General features: G+C 34.4%; 1 protein-coding gene across 2 annotated transcripts in view; it reads left to right on the top strand.

Annotated features, from left to right (window-relative positions):
• The window catches only part of LOC149541190 (binding / calmodulin binding protein), a 29,481-nt gene extending 12,832 nt beyond the window's left edge, over window positions 1–16,649 (top strand). Inside the window, exons 7-25 of one of the 2 annotated variants that reach the window (XM_089802192.1) lie at window positions 4,483–4,557; window positions 4,717–4,773; window positions 5,031–5,156; window positions 5,251–5,355; window positions 5,430–5,537; window positions 5,629–5,731; window positions 5,840–5,971; window positions 6,081–6,221; window positions 6,627–6,758; window positions 6,868–7,008; window positions 7,407–7,538; window positions 7,648–7,788; window positions 8,093–8,248; window positions 8,364–9,097; window positions 9,178–9,681; window positions 9,810–10,008; window positions 10,096–10,321; window positions 15,719–15,874; window positions 16,019–16,649. In XM_089802192.1, the coding sequence (XP_089658318.1) occupies window positions 4,483–4,557; window positions 4,717–4,773; window positions 5,031–5,156; window positions 5,251–5,355; window positions 5,430–5,537; window positions 5,629–5,731; window positions 5,840–5,971; window positions 6,081–6,221; window positions 6,627–6,758; window positions 6,868–7,008; window positions 7,407–7,538; window positions 7,648–7,788; window positions 8,093–8,248; window positions 8,364–9,097; window positions 9,178–9,681; window positions 9,810–10,008; window positions 10,096–10,321; window positions 15,719–15,874; window positions 16,019–16,283 (3,633 nt within the window). In that variant the 3' untranslated portion in view covers window positions 16,284–16,649. Of the gene's footprint in view, window positions 1–4,482; window positions 4,558–4,713; window positions 4,774–5,030; window positions 5,157–5,250; window positions 5,356–5,429; window positions 5,538–5,628; window positions 5,732–5,839; window positions 5,972–6,080; window positions 6,222–6,626; window positions 6,759–6,867; window positions 7,009–7,406; window positions 7,539–7,647; window positions 7,789–8,092; window positions 8,249–8,363; window positions 9,098–9,177; window positions 9,682–9,809; window positions 10,009–10,095; window positions 10,322–15,718; window positions 15,875–16,018 lie in introns of both variants that reach the window. The other variant, XM_089802191.1, reaches the window with a different exon arrangement.
• Window positions 16,650–20,887: the final 4,238 nt, after the last annotated feature.

Below are 20,887 nucleotides of genomic sequence, written 5' to 3' on the forward strand. Positions count from 1 at the left end.
TATTTCTCCGAAAATATTTTCATTAGGATATTATCAGGTTTGAGTTGTAAATATATAACTTGGAAAAGATAATATTATAAACTATATAATATAAAATTATAACACATAATGGAAACATAAAAATAGCTATATATGAATAACCAAACTATAAAGATAATGATTACAAATCTAATCATTTTAAGTATATATAGAAAACAAATTAGATATGTATGTATGTATTGAAGAACACACAATTATACTGGGGGGGGGGGGGGGGGTGAATCTGTATAATAACAATTTTGCCAATTTAAAACTTTTATCCAAACAATAACTTCAAATGCTGAAATAAACAATTATGCACATGAACACAATGACATAGATTTTACGTGGAAACCCAATGCAGGAGAAAACTATGGCAAATAAATGCTTTCTTATATAAACTATTCTTTTACAATGTTTTGTAGGCTCCAACCTCTATGTTTATGAGCACCGACCCACTAGAAGCTCCAACTCCCACACTTCGCAAGCACCAACCTACTAGAAGCACCAACCCCCACTTCTATGTTCGTGAGCACTGACCCATTGCACACAAACTTCTTTTCCACCAAGTCAATGTTGCTTACTCAACTGATGATGGATGCTCTATCTACTATAAGTCTAATCACAAGATTTTCATAAACAATTCTTAAATCTGTCTTTCTTTATATACTTCTATCCAAATCTGCTTATATTTCAATCATTTCAATATACTTCTTAATCTCTGCTGCCGCATCTTCACTGTCACAAAATTGAAAACTGATTTCACAAATGAAAGATACTATCGTTTCTTTAGTATTTGGATCACTCTATATTGTATGATATGGATGCCTACAGATTCAAACATGCTATCCTGTCTTGTATTTCCACATATTTGTTTCTCTTCATTGATGCCACATTATATACATATGATTTTTGTGCTGCTTTGACTATAGACATTTCAGTTTTTATTTTATGATAGTGTTACCTCCTTATATTGCAACATGTCGTTAATAATTTTGTTGGATTCATATCTCCAGTCTCTACACTATGCCTTAAGTGTTCACTGCAGCACTCCATCATGGCTTTGAAAATTATCTAAGTTGCTGATTCGGGTTTGGGTTCGGGGTTCGGTTCGTGGGTTCGGGCAATTTCTTTTTTCCCCATTTGGGTTCGTGCGTGGGTTCGTGTTATATATATATATATATATAGACACACACAGAGAAGAGAAACATGCATAGTTGCAAAACAAAATCATTTCACAATATGAACAATTGTTGCTCGATCATTGATCAATGCCAAATGCCAAAGGGTTTTGGGTCCCTTCAAAACATGATTTTACTTGAATCTAAAAACATTAAATACTCGCTCATTAATCTATCTTCATGATTGTAAAGAAAATTATACATTGAATTACTAAATTGCAAAACATAGACTAGTTCATCAAATAATACATTGAATTACTAAATTGCAAAACAAAGATTAGTTCATCAAATAATAAAGTTTGAAACATGATGATAGATGACAAGTGTTTAGTAGTTTATCAATAATCATAGTATCAAATGCCCTTCAAGGGTCGATTGGATCATCATAAAATGAGAGATCAATGGCTTCATCCCCAACTGCAACTATATCTAGAGCTTCATCATTGGAACCCAAACCGGTTCCACTAGTCCCATATGCTACTATATCATCGTCCTCCTCCTCCTTGACATAAGGGATTAGATGAGTGAAATGTTTTTAAAATTTTTATTAAGTTCCTTTGAGAGTTACAGAAGAAATCAATTTAAAAAACACACTCTTTAAAGTTGTTTTTAGCCCTGGATTCGCTGTGGGTTCATCTGGGTTCGCTCCAGCAAGGACCCGGATGAATTCACAGTCAAAACTAAGGACCTTGCGCGGACCCGGGGGCGAATCCGAACTCGTGCGGACCCGGACCCGAATCCAGGCAGCAGGGGATGAATCCGGCAACTTAGAAAATTATTAAATTTGATAGCCCATTTTTGTTATTATTAATGTTTTAAACCAACACAAATTGAAACTTTCGTCACAACTGTAGAATATGAATGGACTTCAATTTATTGTTGAAGATGCTAATTTTTATTTGTTACGCTATTCACGATTGCTATGTATACTCCCGGCTATATCTGTTAAGATGGAATCAATGTCAAGGAAAATGAAAATGGAATTGATCGAGGATGACTTTGTACTCTGAGAACTTCATGGTTATCCTAGATGGGATTATTGTGCGCCCCTGGTATGTAACTTGCTATTGGAAACATGCCCTCTTCATCTCTTTAGGCTCTTTTAGAGTGGGCTCTCATCGGTTATAGGTCCAGATTGACCATCAGATTGATAGAGAGGAGAGGATCTGCCAACTTGGTGAGGTGGAGATTGAGATCCACTTTATTATCCTCTACCGCATTTTCTATTAGATCAGAGGGAGGTTTCAATGCTTGTTTAGAGAGTGGACATCCCTCTTGTCCTTCTTTAGGAACACAGATCAGTTGTATCTGGCACTTTATCTTCAGGAGGCCTTGCAGCTTTGTGGTCACATCTTGCAGCCTCAGTTATCTTCTGTGCAGTCTACCAACCAGCTCATTACCTCATTCTTCGCTCCTGGGTCTCTAACTTGGGGGCGAAGCAACCCCTTTGCCATTCTTTGGGTCACAACAAGTCTGTGACACCTTGTAGAGGCTGCAGTGAGCAACATCACCCGACTTCCAGTGACTCTTTGAGATGGTCGGGGGCTCACCCCCGCGCCGGGGTAGTACCTCTTGGTACTTGACTACTTCTTGCTTGTGAGGAGTAGCTAGTTGGTTTGTCTCTCTTAGGTTCTTATTCCTTCGCTTTCCTTTATGTATGCTTTTCAGTCCCTTAGACCCTCGTGGTCTCTTGTTGGACACTAATAGATTTATCTTATATTATCATTCTTGTTCAATTCTTTTTTCTGTTGCTACACCAAAATGTTGCTAAATTTTGCATAAATTGGATAACTTCTAACTCTCTACTCATAGGATTAAGTAGGGAATTGTTTTGTATTTCCTTTTGTTATGATAAGCCCAATTATGTACTTGCTTGCTGGTGAAAAATCAAGAGCTCTCATTTGGTAATTACAATTTATAGGATCATTGAGCTGAATATTTAGCATCAATATGGGCTTAGAACTTATTGAATTTGTATGAAAATGCTAAATATAAAGTTAGCTTGCTCAATAAGTAGACTTTCTTTGTGAAAAATCTTCCATGCTATTCATAAAGTTTAAAGCTCGAAATAAAAAAAATTGAAAAGCAAATATACTAATAAAGCTTACATCAAGTTGAAGCAGGCAATATGAATGTGTTAAATTTTCTCCAAACATATGTTGTCTATGACTTAGAAGTTCAAAATGACCATGGCTCAACCTGTTCTATGTGATGATTTAGTGCCCTTTAAATAGCTTTATGAGCATTAAAGATCTATACAAAGTAAAAAAGATACACCCATGTTTGATCACAAAGCAAAAGAAAGAGACTGAAAGATTAGGAAGGATCATTTAACTTCTTGGACTGCTCAAAAAGTGCAAGATAGTGATAATTGGCATTCACATCAGAAGAATCGTCAGAGTTTACTTGGACTAGGTGAACTTGTTATCAGCATTACTCAAAGCATGCAGATTTTTCACCAAGCTGTTTTGGACAGTTTTCTGCTTCTATGAGGTAACAGGCCAGCATTATTGTCTAAAAAGGGCTGAAAAGGAAAGAGATCATTCACCACCTCTTTGGAGATAATGTGAAAATGTGTATGGTTACCTTGGTGGGAATCAGTTTTATCTAGGGGATATCAGACAAAAGTGTGGCTACAAATATAGATTAGATCTCTTTCATTTCTTAAGATTATCTTGCCTGTTGATGGGGATTTGAGAGATGGTGGGCACAGGTTGTCAACGGAACTTTTATCAATCATGAAAAACTCATATTTGAATTTCTCTTATATGTCCTGTGACCATTTGTTTCATTTCTATACACTGGTTACTAACACTGCATGGCTAGATGATATAATTATAATCTATAATAACGTCTCTTCTTTGTGGGGCACTGTTCAAGAACAACTTGCTCCACATAAGAGATTTCCATTACCATAGTTTAAATAAATCCTCAAACAGGTTTGTAGACTCTACTACTGTAGATGAATTGGGTCAATCGGAAATGTGATCATGCACCAGTACAATAATGTATCACCTAGCTATATCTTTTGGGACGTTTTTATCTCCATCCTATGTTTAATATATTCTGAGTGAACTGTAAATCCAACGTTCATTGGCTATAATGAGCATCTGTGGTCATTAGAAAAGTTTCACTTTCTGTTGTAGCTATTATCTTAAAATTAATCTAGGCTCCTTGGCGGGATTTTTATGACATGTTGCATGGTAGAGATCATCATATGCTTATTATATGCATGCCAGTTTTCTTTATAGAACTTTATGATAATCCATTTGCTTTTGATCAGATGCCTTTATTGATTACCAGAAAACAATTTTGTGAAGAAATTGTCAAGATCAATGGACCAGAAGTTCCTAATCAGGTATTATTTGTGAGCTCTGTTTAATTCCATTTTGTTCATTTTCAAAACTTACAAATTTTTTCTGCATGAGTGTTCTTTCTGTAGTTAGTTATCTGATTCCAATGACATGCCTTGTTTTGCTTGTTCATTGATTTTATCATTACTTCTCTCTTGAAGCAGGTAGTGTCATCAAATGATGCATCTACAATAATTGACCTGATGATGAAATGGATTCAGGTATTTGAATAGATCATTGTGTCGAGCTTTTGAACTGTTTCACAAACTTTTTACTTTAATGTTAGCATTTTTTGAACTTAATTCCTCTTGGTGTAAGTGTGCCCTCGGCTGCATTTGATGCAGAAGGCCTTCTATGAAAAATAACTTTTGTTTCTTTGATTTGAAGAATGGTGGTAGTTGTATTGCATTGTAGCAAGAATTATAGCAGAAAGAAGTTGGAGTTTTTGGTGGACTTATGGTTCAATTTTTAATTATAGGCAATATCTGCAAAATATGGTCAGTTCACAGAGGATTTTCAATCATCATCTGTAGATGGTAAATTCATTTTATACCTGATTGACTTCTACCTTGCTGGATATATGCCATATTCTCATCTTCCAAAGGTAAACTTTTACATTTTCCTATTCCTCTATTTATTTTCAATTATATTAATACCTACAGTTTATGGTCTGTTAACATATTTCCTTCCCTTTTTAGGAACCTCAACATGTGATGAAGACAAAATCTTCTGATTCCAAGGCTTGGATTCATAAATATAGTGAAGTGCATGAAATCATTAGGCATTTGTATGATATCCCAGAGGTAAGTCCACATCTTTGTCCACATAATGAATGGCTGCCTTAGATGATTGCTTGTGACAGTTGCTTTGCTAACAGGTTCTTGAGGTGTCTGATTTCCTTGAAGGGGATCCTTCATGCAATGAACGGAATTTGATCATTCTTCTAACCTTCCTTTTTCCCCAACTCCTTGAAAGGAAACTGATGGTAAACAATTAATTTTCTTCTCAGTTAATATAACATCTTGGCTTATGTTTTCATAGATTCCTAACTAAGCTGTTGTGTTCTTTTGCTTTAGGATAATAAGTGGGTGCAATCTCTTGAAAACAGTATTGGCTCCGACAATTATGAAAAAATAGTATTAGATAAGAATTCTATACAAATGGAGTGCAGAGTTGAAGGTGACCTAAAACACAGTTTTTGTTCGAAAGTCTGTTCAGTACGTTCTTTATCTAGCCATTCTATTATTACATATCTGGTGATTGATACTTTTACACATTTGTAAATAGAACACTTGGCAGCTATCAAAATACAGTCATCATATCGATCTGTACTTCAAAGACGATGGTACCTGAACATGAAAGAAACCAAAATTGATCTTAACAAGACATTGCATTGCAATGCTTGCATGACAACCCAGGGTGCGTAACAACTAATAAGGGTAATTTGGTATGCATTCATATTATAGCTTTCCCTGGTTCTGAAAATCATTTCCTTGTTTTATTATTTAAAATGTTAATGGTGTTACAGAGAGGGCAGCTATTAAAATTCAGTCTTGGTGGAGAGCTTTGAATGGAAGAATGCATTTTGTTAGGATTAGGATGGCTGCTTCACTTATTCAACATTCTGTGCGAGCTTGGCTTTTAGCAAAGAAACTGCCAAAAAAACAAGGTAGTGTATAAAATTATAAATTATCAGTTATTTCAATTCGCTTTTGTGTTTTTCTTTGCAGTTTTTCTTTTGTATCTAAATTACTATCTTTCATAGGTTAATATTTTTGATGTTGCATTGTTGGTTCTTGGATCTCCTGTTATGAAGGCAGGGTATTGATGTGTTATGATTGCTTCATATAGCTTTGTCATTCTTCCATTACTCTAATTTATACACTTTGTACTGTTCATACATGGCATTGGCATGTTCCTTCACATTTCTAGCTATTCCATCATTTATTAACATTTGATTTTGGAATTCCTCATATTGTAGAAGAAGCGGCAGTAGTCTGTTCAGTACCTTTATTTTCTAGTCATTCTATTATTATATATCTGGTGATTGATACTTTTACACATTTGTAAATAGAACACTTGGCAGCTATCAAAATACAGTCATCATATCGATCTGTACTCCAAAGACGATGGTACCTAAAAACAAAAGAAACCAATAATGATCTTACCAATACATTGCATAGCTATGCTTGCATGATAACCCAGGGTGCGTAAAAACTAATAAGGTTAATTTGGCATGCATTCATATTATAGGTTTACCTGGTTCTGAAAATTATTTCCTAGTTTAATTGTTTAAAATGCTAATGGTGTTACAGAGAGGGCAGCTATTCAAATTCAGTCTTGGTGGAGAGCTTTGAATGGGAGAATGCATTTTGTTAGGTTTAGGATGGCTGCTTCACTGATTCAACATTCTGTACGAGCTTGGCTTTTAGCCAAGAAACTGCTAAAAAAACAAGGTAGTGACTACATTATTAGTTATTTCAATTTGCTTTTGTGTTTCTCTTTGCATTTTTGCTTTTGTATCTAAATTACTATCTTTCATAGATTGCTATTTTTGATGTTGCATTGTTGGTTCTTGGATCTCCCGTTATTGAAGGCAGGTTTTTGATGTGTTATGATTGCTTCATATAGCTTTTTCATTCTTCCATTACTCTAATTTATACACTTTGTACTGTTCATACATGGCATTGGCATGTTCGTTCACATGTCTAGCTATTCCATCATTTATTAACATTTGATTTTGGAATTCCTCATATTGTAGAAGAAGCTGCAGTAGTCTGTTCAGTACCTTTATTTTCTAGTCATTCTATTATTATATATCTGGTGATTGATACTTTTACACATTTGTAAATAGAACACTTGGCAGCTATCAAAATACAGTCATCATATCGATCTGTCCTCCAAAGACGATGGTACCTAAAAACAAAAGAAACCAATAATGATCTTAACAAGACATTGCATAGCTATGCTTGCATGATAACCCAGGGTGCGTAACTACTAATAAGGGTAATTTGACATGCATTCATATTATAGGTTTACCTGGTTCCGAAAATTATTTCCTAGTTTAATTGTTTAAAATGCTAATGGTGTTACAGAAAGGGCAGCTATTCAAATTCAGTCTTGGTGGAGAGCTTTGAATGGGAGAATGCACTTTGTTAGGTTTAGGATGGCTGCGTCACTGATTCAACATTCTGTACGAGCTTGGCTTTTAGCCAAGAAACTGCTAAAAAAACAAGGTAGTGACTAAATTATTAGTTATTTCAATTTGCTTTTGTGTTTCTCTCAGCATTTCTGCTTTTGTATTTAAATTATTATCTTTCACAGGTTGCTATGTTTAATTTTGCATTGTTGGTTCTTGGATCTCCTGTTATTGAAGGCAGGGTATTGATGTGTTATGTTTGCTTTGTATAGCTTTGCATTCTTTCATTTCTCTAACTTATACACATTGCACTATTGATACTAGGCATTTCTGCGTTCCTTCACATGTCTAGCTATTCCATCATTTATTAACCTTTGCTTTTGGAATTCCTCATATTGTAGAAGAAGCTGCAGTAGTTATCCAATATTATTACATGGGTTTTGTTCAAAGACAACAGTTTCGGAGGACAAAAGCAGCTGCTTTATGTTTACAATGTGTTATAAAAGCTTGGCTAGTAGGCAGGCGCATAAAGGAGAGCAAATATGTTTTGAGGCAAGGTAGTATTCAAATGTTTCACTATTCCCTTTGTTGATATATTTTTTATTTTAAGTATTGATAACTAGATCGCTGGGTTGTCAATTAATTTTATGTTGTATCATCTCACATGGACAGAACGAGCTTCCATTATTATTCAATCCTATTATAGAGGTCTGACAGAAAGAAGGCGGTTTGCAAAGAGAAAAGCAGCTGTTTTACTTTTGCAGAGTGCTGTAAGAGTTTGGATTGCAACTGTACAGATGAAAAAAAAAAGTCAGAAAACCCAAATTGCCGCAGTGATAATTCAGAGTCACATGCGAGGATGGTTACAATGGTCCAGGTACCATTTGCTGGTCACTAAAGTTAGGAAAATTCAATCTATTTATAGGGCTTACAGACATAAAAGAAATCAAATTGAGGCTGCTGTAAAGATCCAATCTGCATGGAAAAGGGCCTTGGCTCAGTCAGAATTTTCTCGAGTAAGATATGCTGCAATCAAGATTCAGAACTATTGGCGGGGTTGGCTGGCTGGAGAGTATTTTAAAAAACAGAAGGCAGCTGCTGTTGTGATTCAAAGTCAGTTTCGGGGACATCAATGTTGGAAGCAGTACATGTCATGTATAGAGGCCTTGATCAATATTCAGAGTGTTATCAGAGGAAGATTAGTGTTACAAGTTTATTTAAAATATAGAAATGCTGCATGTGTACTGCAACATGCTGTCCGAGTTTGGCTTTCAAAAAAAGCTGTTCAGAAACATGGTTATCGATCTGTTGGAGAGAAGCATAAATTCAATGAATTTGCTATAGTAATACAGGCAGCTTTTAGAGGTTGGCGGGAAAGGCAAATATACAAGATGAAGCTTAGAGTGGTAACTATGCAACATTCAATAGTCATCTTGTCACAATTGAACATATTTGAGGTTATTCATAATGTTGTGTTTTTTTTCAGGCAAGGAGCATCCAGGCCATTTTTCGAGGAGGTCAAGTTCGAAAAATGCTATCACATGATATTTCAAACAAAGGACTGGGACTTGGTGAAATGGATTATGAATCTAAGTATGCTCGACTGTTCCCCAAACTCACAAAGATAAATATGAGTATTGAAGCTGCAAGAACTATTCAGCGATACTATCGTGGTCATGCAACCCGTTTAGCATACAGTAATAGAAGAGAAAATATCTTAAAGGTTCACGATGCCAGTGTTCCACAGGAATTGACTTGTGCACAGAATGGCACTCGTTACATTACCCATGTTGAATATATTTCTAATTCTCATCAATCAGATGTGGCCAAGATCCTTGAATTAGAGAATACTGCACGGAGATTGCAAAGTTGGTGGAGGGGAGTTCTAGCACATAGATCACGCTCAGCTATTGTAATTCAGTCTCATTTTCGTGGCTGGCACTGCAGGAAAGCCTTTTTGAATTATAAGTTGTGTGCTCTATTGATTCAAGTAAGGATACACTATGATTGTTAATTTCATGACCTATTATATGTTTATCTTTTTGAAGGAATACCACATAAAAATGATCAAATGATTATTCCAAAGTTTGAAGTGATGTAATTTTCTATGTGCTGCAGGCATGTTGGAGAAGCTACCTTGTAAGGAAGAACCAAGTTGATATAAGTCAACAAATTTCAAACCTGCGGTTTCGAATTGAAAATTCTGCAGCTAATGTGGACAATAATTTGCGACTAGAAAACCGTTTGACAAGGGCACTCGAGGCATTATTGAATCATAAAACTCTAAGTGGAATTCTTCATACATGTGCAACTATAGGTAAAGTTCAATCCTGAATAATATAGTGCTACTATTATGGTAACTAAAAATGGCTTATTTTCTAAATTTTAACTTTTCTATCAACAGATATGGCAACCCAACATTCAAAAAGGTGTTGTGAACGCCTTGTTTCTGCTGGGGCTATTGAAAAGCTGTTGCAGTTGATTAATGAAGCTAACCGCAGTGCACCGCACGAGGAGGTTCTGAAGCATGCATTATCTACATTGTGTAACATTGCTCACCATCCAGAGCTAGCTCAGCTCATGGCGGATACACCTGATTCCATTAGTCAAATTGCAAAGCAACTTTGGAGGTTAGTGAGAAGATGGATACACAGAAATCACTTTCTTTGGTTTTAGCCTTTTACAATGGATATGTGTGTCAGATAATTGGGATAACGACAATGGCATCCTCTATTATTCTTTTGATATTTATTATAGAAGCAAACACGCTTTAAGATGCTCCAATTGACTTGGGCAAGAATCATTGTAGTCGTAGAAGCATTAATCGTTTGGGGAATAAATTGGCAAACCAAAAGTATAGGATTTTCTGATATTCGGATTTACAGAAAAATGAAGAAAAACAGTCAAAAACTACCCTTTTTAAATTTTTTTGTTATAAAATAATCAAAGGGTATTTCTCTAGTGGCATAGATATAGATATATTGAGAGCAAAGGAAATATAGAATTCATCCAATGAATTGTAGAAAATGTAAGGGATTGTTAAAAAAACCATTGAATTGTCTATAATAGGTTTGCCAATATGTTAGAGCAGTTATTCTAAACCATGTGGTTCTCTCTGATCATCACAATCCAATTGGATAGACTTAACTTTTCTATAAGGTCGAAACTCCTATTTACTTGTCTCTCATTGCATGAAAGCATGAAGAGTTGTGCAAGCAAATCTTGGATCGTGATGTATTACATATTCATTCTTCTCTGATCTTCCTAAGCTTGGAGTCTTTCTGTGAATGGATGACTGCTCTTTAATGCTGAGATTCATCACCTATTCTCCAAAATATTATTCGTGTCAATTTTGTGTTGTACTGGAGTTATTGTATATCATTGCATTATTATGCATTTGATTGCATATTTCTTCTCTTGACTACAAATTTTCCCTTCACGTGGTTTCCCCATCACTGTTCATGGAAGATTCATTGACCTTTGATCTTTTCTACACTTACTATTGCACATTTGTCTTGGCCTTTCGACAAGATCACAGGTAGCAAGGCTTCCTTTCACTGTTTTATGACAATCAGCAGGACTGTTCTGCATATTGCTTTGCTTTGTCATGATAACATGCATCCTTGTGCATATTGCTAAAGGCACTCTTTATGACTGTCTGCTCATTGCCTAAAATATGTTCAGATCTCTTTTTTCTTCCAACAGTGAACAAATCTTATCTTTTGACAGTGAGAAAAGCTCTTCAAGTACGACTAATCGCTCTTTTAGAAAAGTCAATCACTCTTTTCATAGAACAGTTGTTCACTAATGGGATGGTCTTTTGATCTTCAAAATTTTAGAGTTAAATAGATTTAATTCTATTTCTAATGGTCACTCCTATGTTTCCATATTCTTTCTCTGTTCAATATGGAAACTTTCTCTTTCTCACTCTCTTCAGAGTGTTTCTATTTCTCTCTTTGTTCATTATAGAGATATTTTTGTGTATACTTGTAGATATAGATCAATTATGATCTTCATTTAATAACACATTCATTATTTTACCAATTGCTTTGAGTAATATGGTATCAGAGTGATTTTTTCTGAAATAGGTTTTGAATATCTTCAATTTCTTTATGTAATTTTTAGACTCGTAAGATTTTCAAAATCCTTTGCTTGGTTTTGTTAAAAAAATTGTGTCAAGTTTTTTTAAACTTGACTAGGGTTTCCTAGCCGTGGTTTTTTCAGTCAATCACATTTTGCTGTTGGAAAATTTGCAAGGTTTTTTCTTCTGCAACTTGTGGCATTATTCTGGGCTTGTTTACTTTAAATCATGGTCATTTTGCTGCATTCTAGCTCACATTGTTTTGGTCCTAGATGTTCGGTTGACCTACAACCACTGATTTTAAAAGCCTTTTCTCTGCAATTTCTAGAGTCGTCTCCTTGTGTTTTTTCAAAAATGGCTAGGGCTTCTTTCAAAAGCCTCTGATTCTTTGTCGTTTTGAAAAATAAATTGCAGATTCCTTAAGGGTTTTTAATAAGCTCAATTGGGTTAGTCTCAGTTTTTTTAGTTGACTAGTTTTTTGAGCAAGCAGATTCAAAATTTGACATCAGCATCCCTCTGGGTTTTTCAAGCTCTCTTTTGGGTGGTCTTCCGTCAATTTGTCTTGAAATTCGCGCCTTTTCAGATATTCACATATTTTTGCATCAAAAAATGTGTCATGGCATCTCTCACCAATCTTCTCTTTGAAGGCATTCATCGATTCAACAAAAAGAAATAGAACACTTGGAAGCAAAGAATGATAATGATCTTCAAGTACTGTCCCATTAAGGCGATTGCTCTGGGTATTGAGACTCATCCCATCACAGTCGATGCTACTCAAGCAAAGTTTGATGAGTGCAACTGTGACTCTGTCATGCTCATTAAGCTTTTAGTAACTAATGATCAACTGCCTTAAGTGTTCTGCGAAAAGACAACTGCAGAGATCTAGAGTAACTGAAGGATCTCCACGAGACAGACAAAAGTGATCCTTTGTTTCTGAAGAATCAACTATTCTCTATTATTATGGATGAGCACATGTCCTTACAGGAACATCTTCTGAAGATTAAAGACATCAGAGATCAGCTTGAGGCCATTGGTTGTACAATGGAGGAAGAGGATACGGTAATTATTACTTTGAATCGTATGAGCACTTTATTGAGACGCTTAATATTACTGTAACTAATGTTGACCTCAAGTTTTCAAATTTGTGTAGCAAACTTCTACTCTAGTATCGTTGGAAGCAACAGTTTGGTAGCAATTTTTATCCATCCTCTTTTGAACGAGTATTTACAACCCAATCCTTAAACAAGGATAAAAACCCATCTCAGTCTTAGGATAGCTCCAAGAAAATGCAAAATCAGTGCAACTATTGCCACAAATTTGGTCATGTGATCTGAGATTGTAGGACTCACATTGCTTCTGAATAACGAAAGTAAGGAGGGTATTAACCACAGGCCAATATTGCAGAACATGCAGAGCTCATTGGTCAGCTCGAGTGTGCCTTTTACGTCTTTTGAGTAATCACTTGCAAACTTTTGTTTTGAAGTTAGATTGACCATTAAGGGAGGGTATTAGAGTTAAATCTCATTATTTTTGTTTCTCTCTCTTCTGTAGATTTAATTATTTTTATAATGGTCACTCCTCTTCTATGTTTCCATTTTCTCTCTATTCAATATGGAAACTCCTTTTTTTTTTCTTTCTTCAGAATGTTTCTATTTTTCTCTCCTTGTTCGTTATAGAAACATTCTTGTGTATACTTGTATATATAGATCATTTATGATCTTTATTTAATAACACATTCATTATTTTACCAATTACTTTGTGTAATACAAAACAATCATTTGATCATTGATAAGCCAGACCTTGAAAACATAAATATCTCTAGAAACAAAGTGTGAAAACATTGAAAGAAGGGTGATTCCCTTATCTAGAGCAGCATAATAAACTTTAAAGACAATGGAGACTCTGAATAGTGTTAAGTTTTCGATCCAGAATATAATCAGATTCTTTAACAAGAAGACACAATAAAACCAGACACAAATTTACCTCAGGAAAACCCTCCTACTTAAGGGAAATACCTTGACACACCCAAAAGATAGATCCTTTATTGAGTTCTCAAATCGACACTACAACCCCTTGCTTATGATTGATGACAAAAACCAGTCAATTGATAAGCCTTATTCAACTTGCACACAAATTGATCACACATGCAACAACCAAATGAAGACTTTCATTAATAGATGTAACACAATGTCTGATAGACAGACAAAAGCTTACAAAAAATATAACTTGATTCTGCGGCAATCAAGAGTATGATCACAAAGACAATGCTCGAGTGTAGCTTCTTGTTGCTTGATGTATTAACTCATTAACAAGGGATTTTACCTTGAACTTCTCCCTCACGGAGAATAGCTCATTAACAAGGGATTTTACCTCGAATTTCTCCCTTACAAAGAAGAACTCATTAACAAGGAATTGCACCTTGAATTTCTACCTTACCAAGAAGAATTCATTAACAAGTGATTGCCCCTCAAACATCTTCCTTTTATAGAAGAATTCATTAACAAGGGATTGCACCTCGAAAATCTCTCTCTTAGAGAAGACTCATTAACAAGAGATTGCACCTCAAACTTCTCCTTCGCAGAGAAGAACTGATTAAAGCACATGAAATATCATCTGACTGCTAAGACCCCCTTTGAATAGGGACAACATACTGCTTTGATTATCACAATAAATTAAAGCTGATTTCAATGTTTAGCCAAACAAGAAGCTTTTGCAGGCACACTGCTACACGAGCTTGCTGATCCTCTGCAAATGACTTCGCAACCTCCCTCTGCAACACAGGCTCCTTCTGAACTTGATTTCTGCAGCTGAATAGTCTCCCTCTGAATGTCATTTCTTCCACTTCAAAGAAACTAATTGCAATGACAATCTGTATAAGTTCTTCCTCTTTAATGAAGTTATGTCACCAATTCAGTACCATGGCTGCAGGCAACATTCCCCATGTTCGTTTCTACACCTGCATGACTTTGATGTAATTCTCTCACTCTGTCATGGATGCATTTTTTTTATAGAGATTAGCAATAATTAACAGAATCAAACCATTCATGAAGAGAAATATACAGATCTATGCTAAAAGTATACACGATTCACTATAGCCAATATTATTAACTACACAGAACCCATGATATATAATCAAGGTAAAATCATAAAATATTTGTCTTTATTGCCTAGATTTCCTCACAATCCACCAATAGATCTTATGGCATGACACAATTATAATGCAGGTAGAGAATGAAATATTCAAACACCAACACATCTGCTATCTTCATAGACGTGCATGCCAAACATGTAAGCATAGACTGCATGGCAACATCCTCCCTGTTGATATCAAAAAAAGAAAGCTTTGGAGTCTTTGGACAGCATAAGCTCTTAAACTCCCATCAACATGTGAGTAGCAAGAAATCCTCAGTATTCAACTATTAACTGAACAACTTATTCGGCACTCATTAGACAACATGATTCTTCTAGAAACCAATTGTCCTATTCTGGTTGAGGATCTTTTCTTAAACTTGATACCATGATAAGTTTTCGAATGAGAATATAATCCATGCAATAAAATAATCAGAACATTTTACAAGAGGAAAGGCTTTCATCTGGATTTTGCATGTGTGAACAATTGAGTGCAAGTTGAATAAGGCTTTTTGATTGCCTGGTTATTGTCCTCAATCATAAGCAAGAGGTTGTAGAGTTGATTTGAGAACTCAATAAAGGATCTACCTTTTGGGTGTGGCTGGGTTGGTCCCTTGATATCTGCATCGTCTCTGTGAATTCTGTAGTATAGGATTTGTTTGGCAATCAATCACAGTTTTCAATTGATTAATCACCCAAAAATTGTGAAAAAAATCATCGATAATAGTTGACCAAAATATCACCTTTTTTTGATTGTTGCAAATTTCTGCTTTTATGATCGTAGTGACTGAATTTTGTTTAATCGATTGTCCTGCAGAAATAAGGAAGAAGGTTTTTCAAAGGCAGTAGAAATCCTGAAGAAGCTCTGTGGTGTCAAAAGTGGGGTTGATGTTGTTCAAATACTGACTCCTAGCATTGGCAGACTACAATTGCTGGCTCAAAAAATGGAAAAGAAAGTTGAAATGGAACGAAGGTAATTATAATTTTGATAGTTCAGTTTTAATTTATCTCGATTGCCAATATCATTTTGTATCTTCATGTTTTTGACAAATTGTATGCTGTTCGTTTTTAATTGGGAAAAGATAAAACTTGACTGTCTTTTTTTGAATTTGTGCAGAAGCTTAATGAGGCTTCCTCAGAAAGGGGCAGGTACAACTCGAAAGATGGGAGAAAGAAGGTTGAGGGAAGCCGAGTCACAGTATTCATCGATTGTTCATCTTTTACGGTGCATTGCTGGTGAATCTGATCGAAGAAGATCTGAGGTGCACAAGATCAGACGTCAGTCTTTCCAGGTGCCAAAAAGGGCAAGCATTGGTCCTACCGAGCTTCCAAAGCACATTAATAAAGGACGCAACCCATTTCAGGATTGTTCAAACCATTAGTCTTTCCTTGTAACATAATCTTGCAGAGGTTTGTAAATCTTCTGTATTTTAAATGAATGTATATTAGTTATTTTTCAAATATCCTAAAAAGGAGACTTATGTACAATATCACCACCGCTGAAAATTAGTACCAAATTGCTGTCTTGATTTGTTCAATTTTAGCTGAAGATCAGTGGACGAGTCCCTTTTTTAACTAGCCACTTCAAGTAGACCGTTCCAATCTTAGCATTTGATGAATTGCTTTGGTATTTTGAACATATTCCCTCTTGGAGATAGTGCAGCTTGGAATGCTAGAAATCATGAAGGAATGTTTGCATCACCTATCTTTATTGAAGTACACTACGTCTTTTATTTACTTTCCCACAAGATTGATTTAACATGATCCATCAGCATCAGAAAGTAATAGAACAAAGAATGGAAAATTCCAAAACGAGTTTTATTGTAATTTTATTCCTAACCTAGTTTCTGAAAGATCCTTCAAGGAATTTAATACGTGTGTGAAAATACGCTGTCCAGTGTTTTGGGCTAAACAGACAGGAAACTTAAGATTTATATGTTGCAATAGACTTAAATAAACTCTATTTTCGCCTTTATGTGAGATTGGCTGTCTTTTGATGCGTCCGAGGTGCATCAAAAGATCTTCAATGATTTAATCCCTTTGCAATTCTATTTTGACCTTTACAAAACGTGAATTAATGACCACTCTTCCAATACGAATGATTAGCTTATTGAGCCGTGAAAGTGCTAAAATATAAAATCACCAATTTTATTGATTCAGATTTTCATTGGAATACATATGAATGATTCACATTAGATATCTAAACTATTTATTCACAGCAACTAAATATCTAACTTATTTATTAATTTAATCTAAACATAGAAATTAATCTAATGAATGTAATAAGTACAACAATCCACTCTTATTACATTAATCCAACAAAAGTGAAAGTTGAGAGAAAGCTGTAAAGGTTTTAACTCAACCCTGGAAACTTTGATGAAGCTCCTTCACTAATATTCTTCCTTTAGAAACTTTGATGAATGCTTTCACCAATTTTCACTTATTAAAGTGTTTCATGTCTACAATTTCAGATTGCAAATTCTGAAATTGTCCTCATAATATGAATGTTCTCGCCTCCATTGTACAATGAGACATAGTTCCTCCAGAATTTCACATATCCTTGGAGTGTGTCTAATGTCCCCTTAAATGTAGTAGGAACAATAGTCACTAATATGATTGCACATGAGATGTCTTTCCTCCTCTCTCCTTGGAAGGACAATCATGTTGTCGATCCCCATCTTCTCTTTAGAGACACAAATAGGTGCTTCTCATGCAATAATAATATCTAAGCGAGAAGCTAGCTTGAGATGATAAAAATCCTCCAACGGTTATTGCCTCCAACCTCCTATAATTTCTTTTTTATTCTTTAATGCACAAATCTTGTATCAATTTTAGGTGGACTATCACAATCATCATTATTTGCATGTATTGCAATAAAGATTGTATTTTTCTTGAACTTCCCATCGATAAGATCTTTGGCCTGTTGAAAACAATTCATTCGTACATGTCCACTTTGTTGACAATAAAAGCATTTAAAGTTCTCTTCTTCCAAGAACACAAGATTTCTTTCTAGAAAATAAAACACATTCCTCAATAAAATTATGACTCTTATGAACTCTACTTCCTTCATCAATTAAAGAATCAATTACTGTTTTTAGGCTAAGATTCATTTTGTTCAAAACAATATGATCAAAGCTTGAAGGCATGCTACTAAGTAGGATTGCTTTGGCATCATCATCATCTATAAAGAATCCCTATTTTATTATTGATAAAAAATAAATCATAGCATATTCATGAACTCATAGGTTGAAAAATATAACATTTGCACAATAAATCTCAAGCCTCTCTTCAATAATTTTTTTTGTAGAAGATCTCATCTACAAAAGTTAGGGTTTGGTCATCCAAACTCCATTATAATAACTCTTCTCCCCATTGATCAACTTGCTCTGATATCAAATGAAAGTGCTAAGATATAAAATGACTAATTTTATTGGTTCAAATTTCCATTGGATACATTTGGGTACATGCAGAATGATTCACATTGATATATGAACAACTTTATATAGCCTTATTTTCCCTTATGGAAAACTGCTTAAGGGAATAACTTCTGAGCAACTAGATATCTAACTTATTTATCACTTTAATCTAAACATAAAAATTGACCTAATTAATGCAATAAATCCAACAAGCCATAATTTAGTTGGTCCTATATGACTAAATGCACACTAACTGTCAAAGCTTGAAACGGTAATTTATTTTAGTTTTTAGTTCAGGTTATTATGTTAGGATTGACTGTAAATATAGATATATACACTAGTTTATAGAAAGTATTTTTTTCCTTGCAAAATTAGATCCTTCGACACAAAAATAATAAATATGGGAAAAAGGACAACTACCTTTCCTTAAGTCTACTCAAAGACAATCAAATAAGTTGCATACAACTCATCAATATGCACACACTCAGATTAATTGGTGAGAGCTATAGCCCTTGCCTATTGTTTAAGAAAAAAAAACTTAATTTCAAATTTTGAATATGTAGATTAACATATTTAAGAGTATAAAGAGAATACGTCATACAAATTAATTGAAAATGAATTCAAATCAATTTGAAAGCAACCCAAAAACAAATGCAAGTAAAATCATATATTGCAAATAGTAAATTTTGTAATGCATATTAATTTATAAGACGCATATATTATTTAAAATTTTAATTGTAATTTCTATATTAAATATAATAATAAAATAATACTTTAAGAGAAAAACAGAAATACTATTTCTAGAAATGAAGATTTATTTTAAAAGATTAAATAATTTTAATTATATTATAATAAAATAAAATAAATTAAAACATATAAAAATCTAAATTTGATATGATATATTTTAATGATTTGTATTAAAATTAAAGACTTGCTATTACTTGTAGATACATTATTTATTGTGCTCGAGAAGTCATAGTTTATGAAAGGTTTGATTTAGAAATGATTTGATTTAGACAAGCATCAAAGACATTGTAGTGAAGCAGTTGTGGAATAGCAACATTGTGAAACTCAGTCATCAAAAGAGGAAGCATTGAGAAACGAGCAATTTGAGATGGAGGTGGAAACATTGGGATGTATAAGAAGAGAAATGTAGTGAATTTGTATGGTGCTATCTTAACTATGTCATCTTTACATCATCCTCTATCATATCCAATGATCAATTTGACTAATTCCTTACAGATTTGAAGAGATGTTCAAATCATTTAGTTGTTCATCATTGTTTGCCTTAACAGTTTCCCAATTTGATTATATGATTCATATCTTATTGAATTCTTCATATAAATGGATGTTATCATAAACACAACGGTAGGACACATCACTTAACCTTCCTATAGGATAGCAACACTTATTTCTTACTGCAACAAAACTTTAGCAAGAATGACTATTAGGTTGCATGCTTCTACGATTTTAGTTTACATGTAAAACATGTGGCATTTGATAAAATGTACGCATTTTCTTATCTCTCCTTCCACATCTTGCAGTGTCCTCTAAATGTGGCATCAAATATTTTCATTTTCATACAAGTAGCAAGCCATGAGTCACCTTTATTCCATCTCCAATTCTAATGTCAAGAGCTCCCCAAGAGCATCTTTGTTGCCATACACAGATCAACAAATAAATTTTATAAATTTTAGAATATGATCATGACTACCCACAATTCCTAACATATGAAACTTAAGGTTTTTCTTTTGTTGAAATTCTTACAAAGTGTTTGAATGGGTGAACATGCTCTACAAATACAAAGTCTATTTTAGCAGAATAGAGCATTTTCTCCATGGCTTTCCTCATGTCTTCTCTCTCTCCCTTATGAGTTGTGATAGTGTTGTATTAGGTGCATGTAGCAATTTTATAAGCCATGATGTTCTTTTTCTATCCACCATTTCGAGATCCACCTAATCTCATAACAACCACAAGCCCTATCATTTCAATGGAATGTATTGCAATCTAGTTTGATAGCCCCTTTTAAGTAGACTAAAAAAATGAGAACAGGGGTGCACAGACCTGACATAGGAGCCGAGCATTATGACATGCACTCCGACAACATCAAACGAGTAGAAGATATTTGAACTCGAGCTGATCTGTTTGAATAGTCCACATCCTTTGCAGAAACTGGGACTTGATACAAAAACAACATCAATTGTTCGGAATATAGTGGATAGATTTTTTGAATTGAATTTGATGACTATTAGGAGTTTTTAGTATTTGAGTTTATTGTTATAAGTTCTTTGCAAGAGATCATGTTTAACGCTTCTCATCTTCAAGTGGTGGCTTGATTGATTTGTGATGACCATAGATCAATGAAAAATGTCACAAGTATGTGATTTTACGAAAGTAATCATTTGCAGATAATAGCGATTATATCAATTGAAGAGCTCATTTCCCCCTTTTGTAGCTATAGGACTAGTGTGTAATTTGTGAGTCTATAGAAGAGTAGCCTTGGCCCCAAAACTGAGGAACAATATGGTGTTGCTTTTAGGGAAGAAGATTAGAATGAAAATACATCTGCA

This window comes from Cupressus sempervirens, chromosome 9 (assembly GCF_028749045.1).
Source record: "Cupressus sempervirens isolate cs-2001-9-10 chromosome 9, ASM2874904v1, whole genome shotgun sequence".
Lineage (NCBI taxonomy): Eukaryota > Viridiplantae > Streptophyta > Pinopsida > Cupressales > Cupressaceae > Cupressus > Cupressus sempervirens.